General features: G+C 44.7%; 1 protein-coding gene across 1 annotated transcript in view; it reads left to right on the top strand.

Annotated features, from left to right (window-relative positions):
• INTS4 (integrator complex subunit 4) overlaps positions 1-11,000 on the top strand; it is a 40,607-nt gene that overhangs the window by 24,825 nt on the left and 4,782 nt on the right. The window contains exons 16-22 of the mRNA XM_065646602.1: positions 384-477; positions 2,559-2,639; positions 5,344-5,474; positions 6,385-6,444; positions 8,782-8,941; positions 9,259-9,402; positions 10,381-10,501. Coding sequence (XP_065502674.1) covers positions 384-477; positions 2,559-2,639; positions 5,344-5,474; positions 6,385-6,444; positions 8,782-8,941; positions 9,259-9,402; positions 10,381-10,501 — 791 coding nt within the window. The remainder of the gene's footprint in view (positions 1-383; positions 478-2,558; positions 2,640-5,343; positions 5,475-6,384; positions 6,445-8,781; positions 8,942-9,258; positions 9,403-10,380; positions 10,502-11,000) is intronic.

Below are 11,000 nucleotides of genomic sequence, written 5' to 3' on the forward strand. Positions count from 1 at the left end.
GATTTCCCAGCAGCGTAACGCAAATGGCTCATTAGCTGCTGGAGAAGTCTGTAGTGTTTTAAGTTAAATCTGGAGTGTTTTAAGTTAAATCTGGAGGTGCTGGCCTGTGTGGTCCCCACAGGGCTGCAGAGTAACGCAGGTTGATGGATTTTCTGCCGCCGTTGTGCTCGTGTCAGCCTCCAGCAACAAGGAGACGCCAAGTCCCAAGATGCAAACCGGTTCGTAGTGCGCGTTTGCTACTGTTTCTGGCGCTGCTTCTGAATTTAACCAAAAGCGAGACGCAGGAATTGTTGGCATCGTTGTTGCTCTTGCCGCATCCTGAGTGCATTTAGATTAATTTGCTCTCTCAATTTTTTTTTTTGCTTTTTTTCCACCTGCTTCAGTGATCTTCAGAGGCTCGGAGAGCTGCAGTCGGAACTGGCAGGGATGGCGGATTTCACCGCAACTTACCTTCAGTGTCAGCTGCTCCTCATCAAGGTTTGACTTCATTTCGTTTTTTTGGCTATTCTTCAAAAATTCCCCCGGTCCATCACAGCGCTGCACTTCCATCTTTTCACATTCATGCTGAAAACTGCCGTATGATGAAAACGCACGTTCCCTGGATTTGCGATATTCCCGCTTCCCTTCTGTGGCAAATAATTGACGCGGTAGCTTTGCCAGTGAACACGCCGGTGCAGATCTCTGCTGTCGTTCATAGGGCTTATGTTGGTTCATGTGCATTTTGCCAGCAGAGGATTTATTTTCTGGCAGAAATCGCAACGGAGGCAACTACTCTGTCGCCTTTTATGTTACAAGAGTAGCTTTTCTCTGAGTGCTTTTTGCTAAACTGCTGCTATAAGTGGAGTTTTTATAGACAATGTTTCGTAAGCAGCTAAAAAGCTGGAATTCCTTAGACTTGATTGAGCAAAATAGTTGTGCTTTCTTTGAAAGTGCCGAAATTATCTATCCGTTCGGTATTAGCAGATGAAGTGGTTACTTTGACACCACGGCAAAGCAAAACCCTTTTCTCTGTCGCCTTCTTGCTGTAAACAGGAACTAATTTTTTGCTTCACTTCTCTAAACTATAAGCTGGCACTAGTATTGAAATCAGTGTCCTGGCATTCTTTAGGTGTTTGAATGTAACTTATACGCTTGTAAAGCGAGAACTAAAGCAAGCAACAAACAGGTTTCCAGAAAGGACTCAATAAAAGCTTTGTTATGTAAAACTGAGAAGGGATTTGAGTTTCTTTGCTAAATGCGTAGCTGCCAGTCGGTGTAGCTCATGCCAGCCCTCGAATCCTTGGGACGCGTTTATCACCCACAGGAGGTATTTTAGTCGAGTGGTGTTACAGTTCAGCTAAACCCAAACCTTTTGCCGAAGCGAAATGTGCTGTCCGGGCACGGGACCAACATTTGGAGGTGGCTTTGTTGCCCTTCTCCAGGGTTTGAGTGGAGTGAACCAGATGGTTTGTTTTGGAGAAGGGAGGTAAAAGCTGCATCAGCCGTTCTTGGCTCAAGGTGTAGAACAGTTAATACATCAACAATGTGGCCGAAATGAAAAATAACTCATAATATATAGTTAGAAATTGTGATACGGCAGAGAGAACCCAAAAGTCAGAGCAGCCCTTTTCAGCAGATTTCTTTCCAGTTGCTTCTTTCCCCAACAGAACAGAAGCTGCTGGGGTAAAAAATATCTTCATTTCCCAGCCTCTCAAGGCTACAAATGTTCTAGGCCTTTAAAGGCTCCACATGCCCAGTGATTTTAGGGGTAAACTGGGATTCTGGGGCCAGCTTAGGTGCAGGATACAGTCTGTATGTTCTTGAGCTTCGGCTACGGCCAGCTTTGTGTGTAGCTGTATCTAAGGACAGGCAGCTTTCAAAAAGTGATATAAATCATCTAGTCAAGCTTTCCTGATTTTTTTTTTTAACCTACATTTTAACATACGCGTATGGTTGGACTCGACCTTGAGGGTCTCTTCCAACCAAATGATTCTATGATAAAAAGCAAATAGGCTGTGAGTGTTGAGGTTTTTTTAATACGAATATCAGTGGCTGATTTACACTCAGTATTCTTAGTAACTCCAAGATCTTTGGTGGGGTGGAGTCTGTCAACAGGAAAGTTCTGAAATATGACTGTGTAGGTGTGTTCCTGGGGACGGTTGCTATTGTTTCCACTTTTTCCTCGCAGTCTGAGATTGTCCTGATCTTTGTCTCAGGGAGGTGATAACGTGGTGCCCTATTGTTTTTTTTAAATAAGTAACTGCACTCTGCATAAAATTCACCTTAAAAAGCACTAATAGCTTGACACAGCCAGTCTCTAATTCATAGTTAATATTATTCTCAGCTTCTATATTATAGCTGTACAGGTATCTCTGTGTATTTATAGAACAATACATATTTTGCAAGCTGTGGTTCCCTGTGTTATATTTAAAAGCACAAAAGACACTTTTTCACCCAGCCTGTTGGTGTAGAGCCAAGAGACAGGACATCTTTCCTGCTCCCAAACCCATCAAGCCCAGCATTGTGATTTTTTAGACTGAACTAGGTATTTATCATCATTTCATGGTTTTCTTTTGTAGGCCTTGCAGGAGAAGCTGTGGAACGTGGCAGCTCCTCTGTACCTGAAACAGAACGCGTTGGCGTCTGCCGCGGCAAAACAGGTGAGGCAGAAGCAGCGGGGTCTGCAAGACCTTGGATATGAGCCCTTCCTTGGCCACGCAACAAAAATACGCTTCTGATCCTCCACTGCCATAGTCTGTCCAAGTAAATGTTGGTTCCACAAAGGGAAGTTTTGCTCATCTTCAAAAGATAAGTAGTGAGTGGGGGAGGTTCATGACAACCGTAAAAAGCAAAACATTGTACTCGTCTTCCAGAAGAGCAAGAAAGATCAAGAAAACCGTGGGCTGTTTGCCCTCACCTCATTCCCAGGGAAGGCTGTGGACCATATCCTCTTAAAAGCTGTTTCTAAACAAGCGAAGGTCAACATGGTGATTTGGAACAGCCAAAAAACATTTCCCAAGGGCAAATAATGCCTAACCATAGAATAATTTTGGTTGGCAGAGACCCTTAAGATGGAGTCCAACCGTTAACCCATCCCTGACGCTAACCCATGTCCCTGAGAACCTCATCTCCGTGTCTTTTACACCCCTCCAGGGATGGTGACTCCACCACTGCCCTGGACAGCCTAGCATGACCAGCAGTGTTGCCCTCTGTGACGAGGGGACTGGTGCTGTGAACAATGGGAGGGCAGTGGACGTCGTATCTTTGACTTTAGCAAAGCCTTTGCAGTCTCCTGTCGTTTCCTTTTCACCAAACTGGCCAGATTCTGGCTGAATAAGTGGCTGATAAGGCTCCTCCGAATTGAGGAGCCAGTTGATACACTGGAGGGTGTGTCTGGGGAATTGGGATGATGGGAACCTCATGATGTTCAGCGTGGGGATCCCAGTGGACAACACGTTGAACGTGGGGCAGTAACAAAGGTCAACTGCATCCTGAGCTGGCTTAGCAAGAGCGTAGCCATCAGGTCTGGGGAAATGATCCTTCCCCTCTGTTCAGTTCCTGGGAGATCACATCTGGAGGGCTGTGTTGTGTTTTGGGCTCCCTGGTAGAGGAGGATGGAGGGTTTTGGTCTCTTCTCCCAAGTAGCAAGTGACAGGACAAGAAGAAATGGCCTCAAGTTGTGCCAGGGGAAGTTCAGATTGGATATTAGGAAAAAATTCTTCCTGGAAAGGGTTGTCGGGCATTGGAACAGGCTGCCCAGGGCAGTGGTGGAGTCACCATCCCTGGCGGGGTTTAAAAGGCGTTTAGATGAGGTTCTTAGGGACATGGGTTAGTGCTAGAGTTAGGTTATGGTTGGACTCGGTCGTGAGGGTCTTTTCCAACCCAAATGATTCTATGATTCCAAGATGCTGATAAACTAGAGCAGGTTCAGCAGAGGGCCAAGGTGGTCAGGGGCTGGAACACATTCCCTGCGAGGAGAGGCTGAGGGAACTGGGCTTGTCCAGCCTGGAGAAGGGAAGGCTTCAGGGTGGATTTACTGCTGTCCACCACGGCCTCATCCATAGGATGTAGATAAGAGACATCTAGACTGCCCTGGACAAGATACCCAGGTTGGAATATGAGAAATTCTGATTAGATATAAGTGCGGTAATTTACCGTAAGGGTGGTTAAATACCGTAACAGGTTTCCCAGAGAAGTGGGGGAATCTGTGTCCCTGGAAGTGTCCACAATTTGGCGTGGCTGCGAGTAACTGGATCTAATCAGACCTACTCTGAGCAGGGGATCAGGGTAGATGACCTCCAGAGGTCCCACCCAAGCTGAGTTATTCTGATTCTGCAATGTATAAATGATCTGATCCTCGAAAACTGAAGCTAAAGAACTGAAGCCAAGCCCTAAGAAAAGGTAAAGGAGAAAGCAAACTATTAAATAATGCAGAAGCAAATGTAGAGTAAAAGCGAGTTCATGGATCTGCTGGGAAACTCTGCTGACATTTTGAGTCTTCGGTTAATTAAGATGTAATAAGGGGCAGATTCTGCTGCACATCAGAACCTTCCAGTGCTGTTGACAGCTGTCCCCAGGGATGAGTGGAAACAAAAGCCTGTGAGCTTTTAAAATCGTCTCTAATTGAACTGTCTGTCTTGGGTGCCCCTCTCAGTAGCATGTGAACCGTCTGGGAAATTTTATCTGTTGTGACTGTGCATGTAGATCACTTCTCATCAATGCAGGGTGAGGGAATATTTCCTATTAAATAACTTGCAAGTTCTCGGCTTCTATACAGTCACACTGAACTCAACTGTATTAATTTGAGCACTTCCCTTGTCTACTTAAGCCCATGTATTTGCCAGATAAAGTACGATGAGTAAAACTGTGCAATGTCCTCTCTGAGCTTTTAACCGTGTATCTGAATTAACCCAAAACTACAATTATCTTGGGATGGTTCCCACCTGCAGCTGCAGCACGTGAAGCGTTGTTGAATGTAAAGTTGTTTTCAACGGAACTTGGCAAATCTGGCTCCAAACATGTAAACCTGAGCAGGACCACTGAGGTTGCCCACGTTTTGTGTTCCAGAGCAGCCAGCGGGAGTTTCTGAGTGCTCTACCCCTGGAAATTTAAAATGCAATGTCAGAAGATTGACTGTGCATGGAGAGAGTGCTTGATTTCATGAATTATTTCTTTCATATAGCCAAGAAAACTTTTCAGTATTAGGTGTCACTTTACGCCGTGAAGAATTTCACCAAAAGAATGAGACTCGTGGATTAACGTGTTCCTCGACGTGAGGAAAAATACCAGAATCTTGCAATCGTGCTTGTGTAAGAGTTTAACGGAACCTCATGTTTTTTTACCCCTGTGGTGTCTGACCGACAGATCTTGGAAGAAACTTATAAGATGGAGTTTATGTACAGCGGAGTGGAAAGCAGACAAGTGGTCATTATTCATCACATGAGGCTGCAGGCGAAGGCGTTACAGCTTATCGTGACAGCACGTACCACTAGAGGGTAAGGACGACCTGCGAAAAGGACTTCTTAGGCTTAACTGTAAGCTTAGTTTCCTTAAGCTTTGCTTAAAAAAAAGAGCAAGGATAAATTGGACACACAAATCACAGCATGCTAATAACCAGTGCTAAAATAATTCCGAATGAAGAGCCTTTGGTGTAGCTGTATAGTGGCACAATACTAAATTAAATGACAAAATTATTGGGAAGATGTGTTTTGGTGGTTGAGTTCTCTCACTATGAAGATAGAAATAGGTGAAAATGTTGTAGAGTTGGTATTTGGGACCTACTTAAACAGAGAAAAGTATCAAAGAATGCACTGATTGTGTTTGCTTCATTAAGAATTAGTTGCTGAGGTTTTAGCGTCAGAAAATAATTGTCATTTTGACTGATCTGCAACTGATATTGGTGCAAATCAGATTTAAAAATGCTCGTGGCTCAGGTAACATGAGAGGCTCCTCGTGGTTCATTTTGGCTGCTGAGGTGAATAAAGTTACGTATGAGTTTGGATGGTTGTAGAATTAGAGCAAAGTGATTAGTATCCTAATTCGTTTACTTTTGTTTCAAATTTGTTGCCGTCAATTTACTGTGTTGCCACAGACGTCCATAATATATTTGCCTGTTAACCTCTTATTTTATAAGTGGAAACTTAATATTTTCTAACAGTGGTGGCTTTGGGAACTTAATTAGTGCCTTACGCAAATGATTTTTATGGGAGTGGTATATGGATGTGGGAAGGGAATACCAATTAATTTGTATTTTTTCTCTTGTGGGGAACACCTTTCTAGCCTCAAAACTGTAAGATCTTGTATTTTTAAGAGCTTGAACTGAGTTCCAAAACACCTAAATGCTTCTAGCCGTAGAGCCAGTTTTCCTTATTTAGAATTAACCAAGGAATGTTATCTTTGTTACAGAGCGGAACCCCTTTTTGGGATGTGTGAAAAATTCCTGCAAGAAGTGGATTCCTTTCAGAGGTGAGATATTCTGTTGCTTCGTTGTTAAAAAGTCTCCCCGCTGTTGTCATCAGGGAATATCCCATTTATTCTTCATCTCTTCGCATTTTCCTTCTGCTGTTGCTGTTTTACATTGGGGACTATTACCATTAGATAATGATAAAGCAAGAAATAAACTGCCTTTGAAATGTGGGATTAATGGAGGAGCTTTCCTGGGAGTAAGACCAAAAAAAAAAAGGAATTTCCCTTTATCACAAAATTTGAAGTTGTAAATGAGAGAGTGAGCGAACCATCTACGTACTCAGGGTGGGAGTCACCTCGACCAGGTGTTGACTTGTGCTTTGTAAATCTGCTGCTTGTGAAGGGCTCACCCAGCTCTCCTCTTTGATTTTATCCTAATCTCGATGGCTAAAATGGGTCAGATTAGGGATGTCCAGTTGTTTTTCCATCTGTTCAGAAGGGAACTGGATAGCTCGCCCAGAGACATGAGTATCCAGAGTTGGCTGAGCAGAATTCCAGCTCTAATTCTGATTAAATTCTCATTTATTTGTGGTCCATATGCTTGGCAGTTGTGGCTGGTTAAGTGATGAGGAAAGGGAACCAAATCTACCCACCCCTGAGTGCTCGGCTTGTTTGGTAGATACTGACTAGAGCCGTTCAGTTGCTTTGTATCCTTGCACTGAGTCTTGGCATCTGCAAAACTCATCACTGTTTCGCAGGAATGTAACTCCTACACGAATTCCACAAAAGGGGAGCGAGTTGAGAGAAGGGAACGGAGCTGGGGAAGGGGCTGGAGCACAAGTGTGATGGGAGCGGCTGAGGGAGCTGGGGATTCAGCTGGAGAACAGGAGCTGAGGGGAGACCTTCTGATCTCTGACCTGCCTGAAAGGAGCTTGGAGCCAGGGCGGGTCGGGCTCTGCTCCCCAGGAACAAGCGCCAGGACCAGAGGAAACGGCCTCAAGTTGCGCCAGGGGAGGTTGAGGTTGGATCTGGGGAACAATTTCTTCCCCAAAGGGCTGTCGGGCATTGGAACAGGCTGCCCAGGGCGGTGGTGGAGTCACCATCCCTGGAGGGGTTGAACAGACGCGGAGATGAGGTTCTCAGGGACATGGGGTAGTGGTGGCCTTGGCAGTGTTGGGTTAATGGTCGGACTTGATGATCTTAAAGGTCTTTTCCAACCCAAATGATTCTCTGATTCTGTGGGTGGTGGTAGATCCTGTCGCTTAGCTGTAAGGTCACCTGTAAATGCTCGGACATGTAAAATCTGTGTCCAGGTGGTGCAGCCTCGGTGTGCCGGATTTGAGCTGCATCCCATGACAGAGTAGTTGGAATGTGTTATGTACATAGTGTCAGTCATAGGAACACGGGGATGTGCATTCCTGCGTCGCCCTCTTACCGTGTATGCAGAAGAGTGCGATTATTTTTTTCTCTACCCTTGCCAAGCTGGTGGTAGAGGCTTCTGTTTATGGATTACACTCCTGTAGAACACCCAGGATCCTGAAACCCCTCCCACTTCTAGGGCTTTAGGACCTGAAGCTGTTTTGGGCACGGCTGGTGTTGCTGTTCTTTATAGACTCAACTGTAGGTGAAGACACAACACAACCCCGTACTTGACAAGGGTGAGGAGACCCCATTGGTCAAGAAATGGTGCATTTTTTTCACCAGATTGCACGAGTATAATAATAATAAAATATATATATAATAATTTTAATATATTTTTATATATATAAAATAACAGATAAATGACCAGTCACTCAGTCTGAAGAAGCATCTTCTGCATCCAGGGATGTACAGTAATAGCCCAATTTTACTGCTATATAAAGAATAAGTATCAAATATTCTCTTGTGAGAGAGATGACATTTGTGATGTTGTCCCAAACTATAGAATAGATTCTATTCACTGTTCTTGACCTCTAGAACTAGCGCTTTTTTTCTTACCGATTGTAGTTTACTATTAAAATTTCACTCCTCAGATGTAATAACTAATACTCTCATAAATATTGGTAGATGAAAACCATTCTGGAAACTTTGCTGCAGCAGATCAGCCAACTCACACATTGCGAGTGTGGGTACGTTAGATCTGGTAATGAGTCAGCTATTTAATTAGCCAGATGAAAGCGCACAGCATAAAGAATTAGGCATATGCATGTCATCTCTGAGAAGCACCAATTTCAAAAATTTTTGAGGCAACTATACCAGGAACGGCACTTTCATCCAGCGGTGTTTCTTTGTTGCATCGAAGGGGAATCCACATACCTAATTCTGACATTATAAGTAAATATAAGGATTAAGTAGCTTGGCTGAAAATAACAATACTGTTGAAAAAAGTATTTGATTTTTAATTTCTTCTTAACACAGATGTTTCATCTCTGAGCTCCCACACATGCAAGGCAGTTTTGTAGATAAACTGCTGGACTTAATGCCCAGACTTGTGACATCCAAGCCTTCGGAAGTGGTCAAGATTCTTCAGACAACACTGCGACAAAGTACCTTCCTCCACCTTCCTCTTCCAGAGCAGGTCAGTGTAACACAGAGAATTCAAACACGATATCCTCGCAGGCTGTCTTAGCATCTGGCTAGTTCCTAATATACCATGAAGCTTTTAGAATTCAGATTTGTGCTCACTCACAAGTGTTATTTCTTCAAAGGCTTTTTTCTCCTTGCAGAGCATCCCCGGGAGTACTGCTAAAAATACAGAACACTTAATAACTCCTGGCGGTATCTAAACGAACCCAAAGGTCATGCACAACTTCTCCATTAAGAACAGCTATGATATTTTTTTCTTTCCTCCTCCTCCCCTTGCCTTATTTTTGCCAACTGCTTTGCCCTTAATAGCTCCACAGAGCTACTGCAAATATCATTGAACCTACCGGTGAATCGGATAATCCTCTGAGGTTTACGTCGGGGTTGGTGGTGGCACTGGATGTTGATGCAACTCTGGAACACGTGCAGGATCCCCAAGGAACCGTTAAAGTCCAGGTAAGCCATCGCTTGACATAAATGGAAACGAGATTGCATTTGCTTAAGGATGTCAACACTTCTAAATGGCAAATAATTGGACATTTTATTAGCAACAATGCTGGATTTTTGTATTTTAAGCACACATTCTGAAACCAGCTTGTGTGTAGTGTGCCGAGTTGGCTCATGCAATTCTTGAGACTTTGCTTTGAGCACTTGGATGCCGTTCTGTGCTCCACACGGTGCTTTCACCTGCACTGGGCATGTTACGGACATGAGCACAAATAAATGCTGGTGAACTTGTAGCTTGTGTAGTTGGGAGAAAGAGGAGCAAAAGGAGCTGTTCTGCGCGGGACAGAAATGCGCAGGCTCTTGGCTCTTCGTATTTCTGACTTAACTGTCTTCTTGCTGCTGAATCATTAGTTTCAAATGCAGCTGAGGAGGTGGATGTGGTGTAATGCCAAGTAAAATATGCAAATTCGCTGCATAATGAAGAACTGAAAACCTCTGTTTACAGTGCAGAGGAGGAAGGTGATGTCAATGTACATTTTTCCCCTCTGCTGTGGGTCTGAGTGGCAGGTGTGTGGCCGTTAAATCAGGGGCAACTGGACTCCTGTCTCCAAGATAAAGCAAACCCTCCTGACTTCCAAACTCAAACTGAAAACACCAAAATAGCACACAGTGTGCAAATCATAGAACAGTTTGGGTTGGAAGAGACCTTCAAAGCTCATCCAGTGCCCCCCCTGCCATGAGCAGGGACATCTGCACCAGCTCAGGTTGCTCAGAGCCCCGTCCAGCCTGGCCTGGGATGTCTCCAGGGATGGGGCATCCACCACCTCTCTGGCCAACCTGGGACAGGCTCTCACCACCCCCACTGGAAAAAATGTATTCCTCGTGTCTAACCTGAATCTGCCCTCTTTTAGTTTAAAACTATCACCTCTTGTCCTGTTGCAAATCCCCAGTCCAGTTGTCATTCATTTCCTTTTTTTTCCCCCATAGGTATTGTATCCAGATGGACAAGCACAAATCATCCATCCAAAACCAGCTGACTTTCGAAATCCTGGTCCTGGAAGGCACAGGCTGATAACTCAGGTTTACCTCTCACACACAGCCTGGACAGGTAACGTTCACGATACAAGTTCATGTCATTTTGTCGTTGCACTTTCCTAAGAGAGGAGTGTGTCTTGCTTGATCCCAGACTCCTGCGCGTAAGATGTACCCCTGCAGTCTTGGGGGTTTTGAGTGTCCTGGAGTCTACAGCTGTTGTTCACAGAATCCCAGGCTGGTTGGGGTTGGAAGGGACCTCTGGAGATCATCCAGTCCAACCCACCTGCTAAAGCAGGGTCACCAGAGCAGATCACACAGGAATGTGTCCAGGCGGGTTTGAATGTCTCCAGAGAAGGAGACTCCACAACCTCTCTGGGCAGCCTGTTCCAGGGCTCTGGCACCTCACAGCAAAGAAGTTTCTCCTCATGTTCAGATGGAACCTCCTGTGTTTCAGTCTGTGCCCGTTGCCCCTCATCCTGTTGTTGGGCACCACTGAACAGAGTCTGGTCCATCCTCTTGACACCCACCCTGGAGATATTGATCAGCATTGATCAGATCCCTCTCAGCTTCTC

The sequence above is a fragment of the Caloenas nicobarica genome, chromosome 1 (assembly GCF_036013445.1).
Source record: "Caloenas nicobarica isolate bCalNic1 chromosome 1, bCalNic1.hap1, whole genome shotgun sequence".
Taxonomy (NCBI): domain Eukaryota; kingdom Metazoa; phylum Chordata; class Aves; order Columbiformes; family Columbidae; genus Caloenas; species Caloenas nicobarica.